Source organism: Priapulus caudatus, unplaced genomic scaffold (assembly GCF_000485595.1).
Source record: "Priapulus caudatus unplaced genomic scaffold, Priapulus_caudatus-5.0.1 Scaffold468, whole genome shotgun sequence".
NCBI lineage: Eukaryota > Metazoa > Priapulida > Priapulimorpha > Priapulimorphida > Priapulidae > Priapulus > Priapulus caudatus.
This window is the reverse complement of record NW_014577529.1, coordinates 203,345-220,503: the sequence shown is the minus strand read 5'-3', so window position 1 is coordinate 220,503 and position 17,159 is coordinate 203,345. Positions and strand designations below refer to the sequence as shown.

The following is a 17,159-nucleotide window of genomic DNA, read 5'->3' as shown; positions in this document are numbered from 1 at the left end:
GCAGACACACTAATGCAAATTAAAGAATAATCTTCTGCTTTCAGACACATCATCCCCTAGGGGAACTATACACAGATCCGTGGTCTCTGTTATATGCACAATATAGTTTCAATAATATAGTTTCAATAAACTTATACGGTCGCAAATTTTATCGATTTTAGCCGACCCACCGACGCAGGTCATGGTTACGTGGACTACGTTTAACGCGACAAGCAGCACTGTGGTGGAGTATGGCCGGAGCGAACGAGCACTAAATCACAGCCAGAAGGGTTCACTGACGCTGTTCGTAGATGGAGGAGAGGAGTACCGCAAGGAGTACATCCACAGGACGCTTCTCAGTCGACTGAAACCAGACTCCACTTACTGTATATGTTGTCGTTTGTTACACTGCAACTTTATACCCAGCTAGCCAAATCGCGTTTGAATAATTAACGTATCGCCCCATGATGTCACGCTGACATTCTGAAAACGTTTTGTGTGTGTTTTGGGAATGTGACTTTGTGTGGTTTTCCTCCATGTTGCGACAACTTTGAAAAATAATGTTGCACAATCTTTGCGACAGCATTGTCACGACGTTGTCAAAACATTATCAAAATGTTATAGTGTATACGTACCATTCCGGCAACTGTGGATTCAAGTTACAATTAATTAATTAGATTTTACATTTATTTTGCATGACGACATCTCAATTTCTATGTACATGCAGCCATTTTTTGTCAAATGCCGTACAGTTTGCACTGCTGTATGAACGAATGGCATGACAAAAAATACTGCATTTTGACATTTTTGTTTCTAGATTATCGCTGCGGAGGTCCGGAAGCATGGTCTCGTGTTTTCCATTTCCGAACCATTAAAACGGGTACGGAGTGGAGGCCACGAGTGGCCATCTTTGGAGACATGGGATATCATAATGCTGAATCATTGCCACATCTGAGAAAAGAAGTAATGGCGGGGGACTTTCATGCCATGTGTCATATAGGTAAATCAAGGGCATTGCATTAAAATAAGTACACAACGTAACTGATAAATCATGCGACTATTAATTGTATCGGTATAGATTGTGCTGAGTGAAAACAAGTGGTTATGTGTTCTGTTATAGTCCCTAAACCCTAACATACACAATTCTATCCTGCTCAACTACTCACCTCGCAGGGCAGAAACATCAAAACACGATAGGTCTCACTATGCTTCGTCATGCAGATAGCTGAGCTGGATTCTAAAATGCATTGCTACAGGCTCGAATCTCAATTAAATAAGAAACGTGTGAGCTTTATTTTTCTTAAAGGTAATTTCGTTGCTGTGTGGACGTTTGATAAATCTCCATCGTAACTCTTACTATAGCTCATAGGGTTTATATATACGTCCCTCAGTGTACTGCCGGAACGTACCCTGGGTACGGTCCGGTATACCGGAACGTACCCTGGTAGGCTGGTAACTATCTGATATAGTTAGGGTTAGGGTTAGGGTTAGGGAGTAGGCGTAGGTGACTCCCTAGACTCGCGTTAGTGGAGTAGGCGACGGTACGCGGTCCGCATATTATTATAGTAGCAGCAGAGGCATATAAATCACGTTGATTTATATGCTCTGGTACGCAGGGTACGTTCCGGTAGCCGGACCATACCCAGGGTACGTTCCGGCATTACCCTGGGGGACATATATATCGACCCTATCAGCCTTACTATAACTGAAAAGCTGGTGAGACATCTGGATGATGTGTGTTTGAATGGCATCATCTGGAGTGTGTGTAAGCATACTCTTCAGTGGAGGATGATTTTTAACTTACGTTTTATGATGATGATAGTAACAGTCACTGGACGTCACCTCCACTTCTCCCAAATCTTTAACAAATTATAAATAACATTATAAAATTGAGGGACCCTTATTAATATGTTATTTGAAACCTACAACACGCGAAGCCTATAATAATGCTGATGCCTGTATATATATATATATATATATATATATATATGTATATATACTATATATATATATATACACAGGGGAGAAGTAACTTGAACAAGGATCGAGTCGGCGCAACGACTCGCCTACCTCAAAAAGAGGGAGTTCGCATAAAAATGAGGGAGTCCGCAGTCTGAGGTTCAAATTAAAGATATTAACATAACGCATGTCTTGTTTTATAAGTTCATGCAGTTCACGTCTGCCAAATTTCCTCTTTGCACATTGCTGAAAAAAATACAGTAATTCGCTGAGGCGGTGCTCCGGAACGCGAACTATAAGTTAGTATGCAGAATTTTCATCGGAGCTCACCACGGACCTACCTGCAATGTCAAAATCAGGGAGTCCGACAGTAAATGAGGGAGTATTGACTCCGAACTCCGCCGTTAATTTCGCACCCTGTATATATATATACATATCATATAATTATACTTGTATCATATACCTATAAAGTCATAAATCTTATCATCCTAATCTAAATCACATCATGCATTAGCCATACACATGTATATCAATCTATTTTTAGTAACAGCAAATACATACTTGGTAACTTTGAAAGCTAAAAGTTAAGTGTAAAACTTTCTTGGGGGAAATGCGAGGTTTCAACCCTATTTGAGGCCTTAATTAAATTAATTAAAAGTGGTTTTTGTTAGACATGATTTATTCTCTCTTTTATTATAATTATATTTAATAAGCAACTTTATTAATACGTAGTTTTTTCGAATTCCTGCAGGTGATTTTGCATATAACATGGACGATGTAAGTAACCTCGAAGTTGTACTATTCTTCTCTGCTTACAATTTGACACAAAACATTTAACCACTAAATAGAAACGTATCTATTGGATGACTATATAGATGTTCATAAATTCATCAAACGGGGCTCTAGCTGCCTATATTAGGGGTGCAGTCTTCATGCAAACCACTTTAGTCTAGAAGGATATATCTGAGGTGCATAGATGTGTAAATTTGTATTCACAGGATAATGGTAGAGTTGGAGATGAGTTTCTTCGTCAGATGGAGCAAGTGGCTGCATATGTGCCATACATGATTACCCCTGGCAATCACGACTCAATTTAGTGAGTTGAATCCATAGTCAATAAAAAGCATGCTGAATATAAATTTAGTGAGTTTTTGCATGTTGTGTAATACTAATAGGCTTGCATGGCCTAAAGCTGGGCATGAAAGTCTCATCCTAGTTGGCTAAGAAACCATTCTTGATTTTGTTAAAACCCTTAAACAAGTTTAATGTTTGATTCTCATGTTTGACTTGCTTGACTGGTGCAGGATGAATCAGTTACAATGACAATACACAGGCTAATACAAAACATTTGATAGATAACAGTTCACAATCAAAGTGTGCAATATGCATGTTATGTTTACTAAATTTAACAAAAGTAAAATGTGGTTATTTATTAATTGTTTTGAAAAGCTGTTTCACATAGAACATTCTGTTATTGTAATTAACATTGTCATTTTCCAGCAACTTCACTCACGTGAGGAATAGATTCACAATGCCTAATACGAACGACAACATGATGTACAGGTACAATGCAAGAGTGTGGTTCTGTCTGCTGTCTACATGTGTGAACATTAATTAGTTTAGTAACAGCTGTCATTCTGTGTCTGTATGTTTCATCACTAGGTCACAATTCATAATTCATTGCTTTACTCATCACTTCATTCGCAAATAAAATAGGTGGCCTGAGAAGGTTGGTTATTAACCATGCTGAATTGCATCAAATCTTGGTGATGGCATTAATCAAACGTTCATTTTCGCATTGTGAGTGCACGATCATGAGTAATCTTCCTCGTTTTAACACGGCAGCTGGAACCTAGGACCGATACATTTCATCAGCATCTCAACAGAGTTCTACTACTTCATCCAGTATGGATTCTGGCAGATCGTGCGGCAGTACCAGTGGTTGGAACGTGACCTCAAGGTCGGTAGCATCTGCTGCCACATACATAAGCATATCACATGCAGACTGACGGTTGGTTTCGCAGGGCCACCACATGCACACCAAGGGCAGCATTCGAGTTAGGAGACAGCAACACCTGAGTTGCGAGACCACGGGATAGATTTGTCAGAATCGCAAATTAGTGCTGTGAATCATACGTGCACGGTGCTACTAGATGTGCTTTCATGTGGATTATTCCTAAGCAGCGTGTGTATGCCGTTCATAGAACGTGAATATATGTACAGTGGCCAGCATGTGCACCTTTAATGAACCTGCCCTCCCCCAGCCCCGGAAATATTCCATCGGTTCCAAAATAGACCATGTGTTAGTCATCTCAAAGCTGCTCGGGATGATAAATCATCTCTAAAGTAATATAACGCGTATACATTGGTAAAATAATGCAGGGATTTACGTAAATTGGAAGTGGGTGATTTGAACTGTTGCAGTGCTGAATCGCGGGTCCCCGCGTGGATCGCATTAATGTAAGGAATGCTGCACAAGCTAACAGCTCGATCCACACTCTGCCCACCATTAAGTACATGGCGGGTCAGCAGCTAAGCTGAGTGATTGTTAACCTGCAATAAAATTCTACTTTTGGTACTGTGGTTCAATGCATCCGTTCCATCTCATAGGAAGCAAATCGGCCGGAGAATAGGGCTAAACGACCCTGGATCGTCACGATGGGGCATCGTCCTATGTATTGCACAAACACGGATGAGGATGACTGCACTTCCGTCCGTGATAAGGTGAGAGTGCCGCTAGGCTTGCAAGGATGGCTGCATAAGGTATATAAGGATGCAGACCATGGTGCTTAACGTCCGATGGGCAAAAAAAATTGCGATATTTTTCCCGGTGATATGACAAGTTGGTGGTAGATGTCAACATTTGGATAGCTCCACAGACCTTTGAGATGAGGATAGAAGATTCTAAAACTAGGATAGCAGTGGTGATTGTGGTGTGTGGATGATAGATGCTAAGACTATAGGATAGCAGTGAAGAGAGGTGGGATGTGAATGAATATGTGGTAAAACCTAGATGAACAGAAAGAAGTAATGAGAGATAATTCATGGCAATATTAAGATGTCTGCAGAGAGGTGTACGAAATCTGACGCACATACCAGCATTGCGAGACCAGAGTTTAGGGTGAAAATCTTGCAGTAGTTGCTATAACAGTGCAGTCCCCATCAGACTGCTATTTAGCCCTGCGAATTAAGGAGTGAGCAAAAATAGCTACCTGTAGTTTATTTTCCAATGGTGCTTCTTTTCTAAAAGAGATCTATCCAAGTGAATACAAATTGCAAAATCTCACGTATGACCATGCAGCAGCATTAATCCACTATGCATCGTATTATTACTAACGATTGGTTACATTCCCACATAAATCACTCACGCTTCATTACGTTTGATCACGCCATCCTATCCCCGCTACCTGCACCGTCACTCTGCGACAGTGCTGCGTCCTTTGTCTTGTCACCTTGGATCGTGCCTATCACCTTGCCCACTTCCCGCGTCGATTCTGCAGCTACTGTAACGTCATCTCGCAACGCTGCTGCCACTGATTTCAGGTGCGGATAGGTCTCTTCGGTCGGTTCTACGGCCTTGAGGACCTGTTCTTCAGGCATGGTGTTGACTTGGAGCTGTGGGCGCACGAGCACATCTACGAACGCTCGTGGCCGCTCTACAACCGTCAGGTGATACGATACAGTAGTATATATATCAGCATCGAGATTTCATTCGCGCTTTCAGTTTTTTCCACGATGGTTACGTATGTATCATAGTGATTGATTAGTAAGTGTAGCGGGAGAAGGCGAATTAACTATGTAGTTTTCTAGTCAGCCACTCCATACTATAGTTGTACGATAGGTCAAGATGAGTAAAATATTTTTAATATATGATATAAAAATAAATGTATATAAACGAACAGTAAACCCTCTAACGAGAGATTAAACAGTATGGCGGTGCCATAAAAGAGAGAGAGAGAGAGATGGCACATGTACGTGATGAGTACTACCGTCGTATATGCCATGTGCACATAAACAGAGAAAAGTGCAATTGTGTGTATGTGTATGCATAATGAACATTGTATGGTGTGTATATGCGTAATTAAAAAATGTGTGAGAAAAGTTCAAATACATAGAAATGCCAAGATAGAATTCGTGCTAAGATAAGAAATTGTGCCTGACTTCCTTGTAGACAGATCGTAGAGAGCAAGTTTATCTGCGATTGTCATAGTTGGGCGAACCTCCAAGTTGTTAGCGCAGGCAGAGACTGCTGTGGTGTGAAAACAACGGGCCATGCGTTGAGATCAAGTGCACCTGAGTGTTACGTTCTCGGTCATGATGGCAGATTATTGGTAAAATCTGTGTAGCGACGATGGCAAGTCGACAGGTTCGACGTTATTGTGTCAGTTAAACACTGCGATACCATGACGACCGACCGACGAAATTCTTCTCGATTCAGGTATTTAACGGAAGCTTGTCGCAGCCATACACCAACCCCGGTGCTCCCGTTCACCTAGTCACAGGAGCCTCGGTAAGCGTGGTCATTATCTACATGGTGTGGTAGCTATGTCGAGTGCAGTGGTGCATAGGGCACTGTGGCAAGTTGGATTCGGTACGAAGGCAAACATTCCCTACAAAGGAGGGTCGCTTATCATTTATCAACAATTTTATGTGGGAAAGAGAGAGACACACACACAATGTGGAATTTATGGGACGTGCATGAAGGTAAACCAGATGGGGCAATCATGGTAGTTTATTGCTGCATGTTGATATCAGCCGATTTACACAGTGCCACAGCAAGTAGGGTGCAACCTCGTCCAGAACACTCGCCATTAGTGCCGAAGCATATATTATATTTATATATATAAGCGTATAGCTCCAGAGTATATTCTATTTATGTGTGATTATACCGACTAAGCTATTCGCTTTGCTCTGCCCCCGACCTGCCGCAGGGATGTTCGGAGAAGCACGACAAATTCGGCCCGGCAGCTGTGTGGACGGCCTTCAGAAATAGAGACTACTCGTACACACGCATGACTGTGCACAACCGCACGCACGCCTACGTCGACTTGTACTCTGTCGACCAGGTAATACCCGGCCTGCTGCCTTCACGTCATTCCGCACTCCCGCTCCCTGCTGCTGCGCGGTACACGTCGCACACGACAGTCCCTCCAACTGCAGTCCGGGGGCCTGCTGGTTGTGCCATCCTTCTGCGGTCGAAGATGGATTTAGTTGTGTTTGGTGGTGGGGGGGGGGGGTCAGTGAGACGAGGCGTATTTAGTATAGTGAGCACGTGTTGACACAACCAATGGGGAATTATTGGGGAGTGGTTGAGAGGGGTCAGGCATGCTTATGGTGGGGAGAACTAAAGTAGATGGTGAGTGGGGGTGGGAGAGGAAGGTTAGAAAGGCTGCGACATATTCGATAGTCAGCCTGTGTAAAAAACCCAGGAGGAATTATTGGGGGAGTGGGGTAAAGGGGTGAGATATTGCTTAGTACGAAGAAGTGAAAGAGAGGATTTAGGCATGAATTTAGTGGGGAGGAAGAGCAGTGGGTTTATTCGTGGATTTAATTGGGCGAAGAAGTGAAGAGGGGTTAGGATTAGATTTAGTGAGAGAGCAGGAGCAGAGTAGGTTGGATCTTGCTATCTCATTAGGAAAATACTCTTGATAATACATGATGGTGGAACAGTATTGTTTGGGTGTGGGGTTGGATGTTTCAATTATCTTGGAACTGGAAACTACTAGATAATTTAATTGTTGGGAATAGAAGTCAACCATTGTGGGAAAAGCAGAAATTGTGAATTTAACCAGAAACTGCGAAATGGCATATTTTTCCCTGGAAAACTAGGAATTGACCTTCCTCCCTGTTGCTCCCCATACATGCATCATATCAGGAGCTAATAATGACAATAATTTGTCATTATTAGCTCTTGATAATATTGATATAGATATTGAATATGATTATTAACATTTAATTACATATGTAATTTATTATTCAGGCTGGTTTATCTAAATTGGCATGCCAAGGCTCAGATGACTAGGGTATAGGGTGATTATTTGATTTAATATGCAAATTCATGCAGAGTCAATGTCAAAAGCTAGAGTTAAAGACTAATTGGGTGAGGGAAAGACTGCGCCATATATCGTGCGATAGACATTTATGAATATAGGCTAGCAATTTATATGTAATGGGTTATTATGTATGAGTCGCTTAATGCTGCTCGTAATTTATGCAATATCCTCGTTCAATTTCTGTTAAATTTATAATTAAATTGTTAGAAAATCCACCAGAAACACTTGGTGATTGGAAAACTGTTTGACCTGGCACGCTGTGGACACACTAGCCGATTTTTCATGCGATTGAGCCACTGAGATAAGGGCTAGGGTTTTGATATTATTTAAAAAAAATATGCAAAGTAGGTAGGGTTTTGTCCAATTATATAGCAGTATTATATAGACACGGCAGATAACAAACAATCTGTGGTGTCAACCTCGTCTGGTTCGTTTTACAAGATTTCATTGACAATATCTTTAATGCAAAATTTCTGCTATGAACATATTATGATTTATACTATTATTCATATATTATTATTATTATATAATGATTTATGCTAAGAAACATCAAAAGCGGGTATAGCGCCATCTACGCGTGAAAATTGTGATTCATTTTGGTTTATAAATTATTTATAATTTTATATATAATATTATTTATTATTTTCACATAAAAAATTACACATATAATTATCAAGAGTATATAATGGGAGTTCCTCGCTATATACTCTTCGTTTTCTATAATGTACGCGTTGGTTGCTCAATTAAAACTGACTTCTTCTCACTCACGCATTTGTGTCCTTTTTTTGTGGTGAGCTACAGTGTCATTGACACTTTCATTTATATTGTACATTGCCTGTGCCCATATGTTGTGCACCGTATGTCTAAACACAGTCAACGTGTGCTCCCATGCAGCAGGGAACAAAATATTTGTTATTTAGTTTTAGGCAAGTTCGAACAAAAAAACTAGATTGTTTCAATAGGCAATCACGTAAATTGTTAATATATATTTTCTTGCAAATAGTGTTTAATCAATGCTGGCGAATTCCTCTGCAATGTGAATGCAATAATATTTTAATTTGTGATTTGGATTACCATGCAGTAGAAGGAACCTGAACCTGATATAGCATAGAAAAATATTCAGACACTTTGGTATTAAATGGGGATACCATATATACAAATAATAAAAGTCTTATTTTGGCTTCCAGAAAGGGTCTTATAAGTCCTTATTTCAACATGTGTCTTACTACTATGAACCCTGTTATAGATGAAATGCAATACGAAATTAGATGTTATAGCTAGTATCTTAGCTAATTATACTTTCTTGTCTAGAAATAATTGAATAAGTAAATAAATTAGCAAGTTCTGGCAGTGATCAAAAAAAGCCTATAGGGTTGCATAAATTCTATAATGTAGTGCATTCTATTTAGCTTAGATTTGGTGCTTTAGATGCCACTGCATGCTTTTAAGTTGCTGATATGCCTGCATATCAGACAGAATTTGATTGTGATAACAATATCTGTGTACCATGTGTTACCTTGAAAATTCTTATAATTCTGGCGCATAGAATTAGTACGTTAATTGCGAAGTAATTTAAAGGGACAGTAGCCTATAGGATTTTACTGTATACAACTGTACTTACTGTATAACAAATCGTCTATACCCACACGTATTTGTTACCAGATACCTAATTTAATTGTTATAATTAATTACACATCAGCGCTACGAAATTTGAACAGCGCCATGACACCCGCGACCGTGCTGCCACCCCGAAAAAGTTGCGTATTTGACAATTTATTTTGTACGTTACAGACCGTGGGCTAATCGCAAAAGGGCAATTATATTTATACCTAAATGCTATTTAACCGAACGATATTCATTTTAGGGCAAATTTATCCATATTATAACTGAAACTATATATGTCGTTTATAAGATATTACAATCCTTTTGCTTTTAAATGAATAAATAAGAAACACCCTCGGTCTGTAGCCCTAGGCTGAAATGTGGTTTTGCGCAACTTATCAGATCGTGCGCTTTGAGTGGCGTCACCGTCGTTTTAATAAAACTGTTGTCGTTAGTTTTAAAACATTAAAAAAAAATATTTCTAATGGTGATTGAACCATGAAACTTTTTATGTAGCGTAATTATAACCTAAATTAGCTGAAAATAACCCTAGAATCTAGAGTAAACTTTCCCTTTAATGTGATTACTTGTTTTATTATTTGCTTGAAAAGCAACGTGAAATAAGTATTGAATTGATATGACCGGATCTCGTCATAATTGCAGGTGGTGCATGTTTACACATATGCGGGGCTCTTTTTAATAAAGCATTCTCAAATGAATAATAAATGCAACGTTACGTCTATTTTATTAGCTCACCTTGACATCGTCAAGCTGAGCTATTGCCATGGGTCGTACGTCCGTCCGTTCGTCCGTCCGTCCGTCCGTCCGTCCGTCCGTTCGTCCGTCCGGCCGTCCGTTTGTCCGTCAACATTTGGCTATGGTCAACGATAACTCAGGAACCGTTTGACCCACTTGTTTGAAATTGGGTATAGTTGTTACTGCTATGCTCCCATATTAAACGTCCTATTTTGGAGCACGCCAGTCGACGTACTTTCAAGCCATGGCAATTTTTTGGCAAAAATGGGGTATATTATGCATTAGTCAGTTTCCATGGTCGGTCGCGTAGCAGCGAACGGCGGCGAGCGCGATCGCCTCCGTCGGCAGGCAGCTCGAGCCATCGTTCAAATGGATTTTGCTTCATTTTTGTAGGTGCATGAATAAGGGCTGGGGTTTGATATATTTAAAAAAAATATGGCAAAGTAGTAGGGTTTTGATCAATTTATATAGCATATTATATAGCACGCAGATAACAAACTCAAGCTGTGGTGTCACACTCGTCTGGTTTCGTTTTACAAAGATTTCTCGATTGACAATATTCTTTAATGCAAAATTTCTGCTATGAACAATTATGTTGTAATACTATGTATTCATACTATATCATTATTATTATATAATGATTTATGCTAAGAAATTCAAAAGCGGGTATAGCGCCATCTACGCGTGACAATTGTGATTCATTTTGAGTTTATAAAATTATTTATAACTTTTATATATGATATGATTTATTATTTTCACATAAAAAAATTACACATATAATTATCAAGAGTATTAATGGAGTTCTCTCGCTATATACTCTTCGTTTTCCTATAAGTACGTCGTGGATTGCTCAATTAAAAACTGACTTCGCTCGTCCACTCACGCATTTTGATTGTCTCTTTTTTTGTGGTGAGCTACAGTTGTATTGCAATATTCATTTATATTGTACATTGCCGTGTGCACCATATGATTGTCCACCGTAATGTCTAAAACACAGTCAAACGTGTGCTCCATGCGAGCAGAACAAGATTATTTGTTATTTCAGTTTAGGCAGAGTTCGAAACAAACAACCTAGATTGTTTCAATACGGCCAATCAACGTAAATCTGTTAATTCATACTTTTCTTGCAAATAGTGTTTTAAATCAATTTGCTGCCTTGCGAATTCCTCTGCAATGTGATGCAACTAATATTTTAATTTGTGATTTTGCTGGGCATACATGCAGAAAGCTTAGAACGCGAACGCTCGAAACCTGATATAAGCATAGAAAATTATTCAGGACACTTGGTATTAAATGGCGCTACTACACATATATACAAAGTATGGACTTGATATTAGATAAGCTTGAAATATTGATTCTATTAACATTTAATTACATATGTAATTTTATTATTTCAGCGCTGGTGTTTATCTAAATTGTGCATGCCAAGGCTCAGAATGACTAGACGGTATAGGGTGATTATTTGATTTTAATTATGCAAATTTCATTGCAGAGTCTCAATTTCAAAAGCATAGAGTTAAAGGACTAATGGGTGAGCGGGAAAGATGCGCCATATATCGGTGCGATAGAACATTATGAATATAGGCTAGCAATTTATATGTGAGTTGGGTTATTATTGTATTGTGATGTCGCTTAATGCTGCTTCGTAATTTATGCAATATCCGTTCGTTCAATTTCTGTTTAAATTTATATTAAATTTGTTAGATAAATCACCAGAAACACCTGGGTGATTGCGAAACACTGGGTTTTGACTTGGCACGCGTGTTGGACACACTAGCCGATTTTTCATAGCGATTGAGCCACCGGTTGCGCTGAATTGGACTTGATATAGTCGCATGATTGAAAAAATGCACGCGTTTGAATTGGCTGATGAATTGTACATTCGGCTGGCTCTAACGGACGACGTTGCAAACCTTTTTTTGTGTTCAGCGCATGACCTACCATTTTGTATCACTTTATTGAATAGGACCGTTGAATTACTTTCCGCGCTTGACGCGCGAAGCAGTAAGTGTCTTGATTAACCTTTTGACCCTAAGACGTGGAGTGTAGGTTTAAACATGGATTTTGTTGCTGTAAAACAGGAGCTGAAACTGCTTTTGCTATTAGAAGCCCCCCCCCCACACTACGCTCGCGCTCGAACGCATATCCACAGATAAAACGTTGATATAGCGATTAAAGTTATTTACACAGCTTATATCTTTAATTACTGTACTACCGGCTATAGCAAAGACTCTATCAACGCGGTGGGGAGAGGCGGCGCACTTGTAATTCCGTTGCCAGTGAGTTTATCAGTAAAGAATCCCGGCTACAGTTATTCACGTCAGCTGAGCGTCTGTCGCTCTGCCTGGCCATCTGTATATAGTTACGGGCGCGCATTTTTTATTATAGTGCGCGACTCAATATAGATTAATTAAGAACTTTGGTTGTGGTTAACTGCTACGTGTGCGATGGCCATATTTTAATTAGAGATGCTAAGAAGAGTATTAAGGATAAGTGAGGTGAAAAGGCAGAAGAAGTGGAAGTGTGCAGTCGATGAAAGATGGCAGGATGGGAGAGAAGACAAAGATACTGGCAGACAGACATACAGACGCGACGGACCGGAAGAAAAGTTCGAACCGGCACGTAACGACGGACGAATAAAGCTAATTAATGTTGTAGTTCTTGTTATTATTTGTCGAGCCGAAGGTTTCATACGTCACGAGTTTCATTTTAGGCCCTCGTTTTACTTTCACTGGATTTATTATTGCTGTTAAAGGATACTAAACGCCGCAACTTCTTTGTTCAGTACCTTCGACGCAATCGGTGAACTGTGACTCGTTAAAATATTACTGTGTTGTGCGATTTCTCTACGGAAAAATTTACCCAATAGTATGGCGTTCGGATATTTGCGTTTAAAGGTACGTAACCGTCTCAACGCTGTTGACCGTTCTGGCGGGTGAATTCGTATTGCGTTGCGGGTCCACCTACATGTGCAACTGTCAGAGACATGAACATTTCGTGTTATTAGGCTAATTAAGTAAGCGTTCTGCTCCGTTAACCAAATCGCAGGCAAACAAACAACGCACGCGACACCGGCACGACGCACTGCAGCGCACACACAAACACACAACACACACACACCACACACCACACCATACACACCAATGCACACACACACACACACACACACGACACACGACACACATACACACACACACACACACACACACACACACACACACACACCCACACACACACACACGCACCACAACCGACACACGCGTCCTACACACACACACACACACCACCACACACAACACATCACACACACACACATCAGGCATTCTATAAGCCACATCTGTGAGATGTGACTGCTGTCTCGTTATGCCTGGGTGCCGGTGTATCCGCTGACATGCGCCCAGACATAATCAGACGACATGGCTCATGTATGAGGACGTCAGACTACGACCCAATCGTAGTCCTCGATATGAAGTCCATCACGTACATCAGTATGATATACGGTCTAGCTTAGTCTGTGGTACGTTCATTGTTTTACAGGCAGCCTCTGAAAAACGTTCGCCATCCATCCCCGCTAGGTCGCACTAGCACTCTAGACGGCCACGCCGTTATAGACATAAAAGACATATATAGGCATATAAATATAGAAGTGAAAAGGGTAAACATGTCAAACAGTTAGACCGCGTCGCCGCGTTGTCCATATACTGTACACGAGAGTAGATACCGTCACGGTTCGTTCCCCAATTCCGTAGTCTGCGGCGTAGCACAGCTTTAGCTATTTCCCACTCTTGATATTTTTCTCTCTGTCTCTCAATTTCTCTCGTTTTTCGCGTTTTTGTGCCGTCCTCCTCGTCTCTCGCTCGTGCCGCGCGCTTTCCTTTCTCTCTCTCTTCCTCTCTCCATCTCTCTCTCTCTCTCTCTCATCTCTCTATCACTCTTCTTCCCTCTCTCTCTTTCGTCCTGCTCGCTCCGGCTATGCGCGTTTCTCTCTTCTCTGCTTCCTTCTCGTCTTCTCTCTCTCGTCTCTGCCTCTCTCTTGTCTGTCCTGTCATGTCTGTCTGCTCTGTCTGTCTGATCTCATCACCTCTCTCATCTCCGTTCCCTTTCCTCGCTCCTTTCTCCACCTTTCTCTTTCGTCTTCCTTTCTCTTTCTCCTCGCCCCTTTGGGGGCAACTTAAAGTATCCCTTCTCTATTTCCCTCGGGACTCCACTCCCCATTCCTTTTCCTTTCATAACCACCTCTTTTTTTCGCTGGCAGCGCGCCCGCTTCTCTTCAATACGTTAACCCTCTGCTCTGCCGCCTCCTCTCTCTCGCGCGCAGTTCTCTCTCTCACTCTCGCTCGCTCTCTCGTCTAATCTCGCTCTCTCCTTCTCTCCTCTCCCCCTTTCTTCTCTTGCACTCCCTCTCTAATCATACTATCTATCGTATCTATCATACTTATTAGATCGTCTATCAATCTACTCTAAATCTTATCTATCTGTATCTTTATGCACACACACTCTTCTCTTCTCTCCTACTATAATAGTTATATATATGCTATAGTATATTATATATATCTTATAGCTATATATATATATATATGTCTACATCTATATCGCCTGACAATAGTATACGGTCTTTGGTAGCGTGACGTCAGCGCGTCATCTAGCTGGAAAAAATGGTCCCTGGCGTCCGACAGGGAATATTGCCCCATGCAATGGAGCAATAATGGTGAATTGCGTAATCTTAACTGTTCAATCTGAATAGCAATATTGATAGATAGTGCGGTTCTTGTTGTTTGATAGTGGTGGCATATAAAGCGACGTCATTATTTCACCATCGCCAAATTAATATCGTGATGTTAATTATTTATGCGACGTAATTACTAATTAATAACTCATAGTAATCATCTCTCATTGGTTGGGGAGTATGCGATTAAAGTATAGGTAAACGCAAGTGTAGCTAGCGTGTTTCCCTTTCTCCACGCAGTTCACAGGAAGATATTAATTGTTAGAAAAGCTATACAGCATCACAACAAACGCTCACTCTGTCCCGCATGCACCCATGCACTCTAGCATGCACAAACATATACATGCACACGCACGCACGCACGCACGCACGCGCGCTAGCTGACGCAGGTGGCGAAATAGTTTTTATAGTATAAACTCCTCTCATTTACTTTTTGACGTAGGCCTAATAATTGTCACATTAGTACAGAAACGAAAAAAAAAATCAAACGTGGAATTAAGAAAGGGAATTCAATATATGGCCGGCTCCGCACCTGCCAAATCAATGCGGCGGACAGTGAGGAAAATCACGCCGAGAAAACATTGTTCGACACGCAAATCTAATCGGACGCGAATAAATATTGAATCGCAAACAAATTCGCTTTCCACAATTCGCGCACGTCGAAATTAGCGGGAGGCCGACGCAAATGAACGCGATCAAATATTGTGCGACTCGTGAGTGTCATGGGCGCATCTCCGGCTGTATAACCCGACGACGCAGTAGCAGCTGTAACGCACGCACGCTCGCAGTAATTCATGCATGCGCACATGCATGCACGCACGCACGCTCGCACGCGCGAACACACGTGACGTACTGCAGTCAGGGTACATGCAGCGTTTACACATGTCGCGTCTGCGCGCCTTTCTGTAGAAGTATTGTGACAATGGCTAATATATGCCATGGCGGGATGGCGGAAGCTCGTTAGGTCACGACAAGATGGCGACACTGGATACGTTCGTTGGGCAAACGTCAGACAAATACGCTGCTCTCTCACGTCATACGTCATTTCTTACTACGTCGTTTCGTCTACGTTCATTTCGTCAGATCATTTCGTTAGATTGTGCTATTTAGCTTAGATGAACGTACAGAATCAGCCGAGCTGTGCCGAGTTTGGTTGTGGCAAGATAGTAGGACTGTCTGGGTATCGACAACATAACTGGGCTCTATACGTCACAACATGGTGACGATGCTCCTACGTCACAACTAAATATGGCGAATGCTTATTACGTCACGTCAAAATAGCGACAATTGCTACGTCAGAACAAGATTGCGGTAGGCCGTCAGACAGTGAGCCCATGTAGACTAGTCGCACTGCGCGGGCGAGCGAGAGGATATGGCTATATAGAAATAGCATTGGTGAGTGTAATTCGCACAAAGATCTATAGGAAGTTTCGTTTTTCATTCTTGTTGGTAACACGTTACGTCGACGCGCTCTGCCTTTCGACGCGAGTCATTGGCCACGAGCGAAGAGACGGCGCGTATCTAATGACATGCAAATGAGCTTCTTGCATTGACACGCCGAGTGTCGCGTGACGGCCGGACCGTGATTTATGCAGAAATAACGACGAGCCGCATTTTCAGCGCAAACAACCGAATAGGTATCAAAATCCGTCTTTTCCTCATCGGGCTTAATGCAAATACGGCGTCTTATCGGACGTTTCACATGCGTGCGTCGGTCGCCATTCTCCGTCCGTTATTTCGTGCGGCAGAGATAAGAGCGAGAAATCAGCGTCGCCGTTTTAAATCGTCATCGCCGAGACGGAGACGCCGCCATGCCGAGAACGGGGGGAACGATCTAACGGTAGGAAGGAGAAACGAGATCGTCACGGATTGCTCGGGGGGTTTGAATGCGTTCTACTTACTTATCGGTTGGCTGTGACTTTGTATCTGACAACAAATGCGCACACAGCACGCACGCACGCACACGCACACGCGCATAAAACGGGATGCGCGCACGCACGCATGAACACGCACGCCCCCACGAGAGAGAGAGAGAGAGAAAAGAGAGAGAGAGAGAGAGAGAGAGAGAGAGAGAGAGAGAGAGA

The 17,159-nt window shown here is 41.6% G+C and overlaps 1 protein-coding gene across 1 annotated transcript in view; it reads left to right on the top strand.

Annotated features, from left to right (window-relative positions):
* LOC106810722 (iron/zinc purple acid phosphatase-like protein) overlaps nt 1-17,159 on the top strand; it is a 34,402-nt gene that overhangs the window by 5,109 nt on the left and 12,134 nt on the right. The window contains exons 2-11 of the mRNA XM_014814158.1: nt 162-365; nt 797-979; nt 2,690-2,715; nt 2,937-3,034; nt 3,439-3,501; nt 3,784-3,898; nt 4,549-4,662; nt 5,482-5,607; nt 6,377-6,448; nt 6,870-7,004. Coding sequence (XP_014669644.1) covers nt 162-365; nt 797-979; nt 2,690-2,715; nt 2,937-3,034; nt 3,439-3,501; nt 3,784-3,898; nt 4,549-4,662; nt 5,482-5,607; nt 6,377-6,448; nt 6,870-7,004 — 1,136 coding nt within the window. The remainder of the gene's footprint in view (nt 1-161; nt 366-796; nt 980-2,689; nt 2,716-2,936; nt 3,035-3,438; nt 3,502-3,783; nt 3,899-4,548; nt 4,663-5,481; nt 5,608-6,376; nt 6,449-6,869; nt 7,005-17,159) is intronic.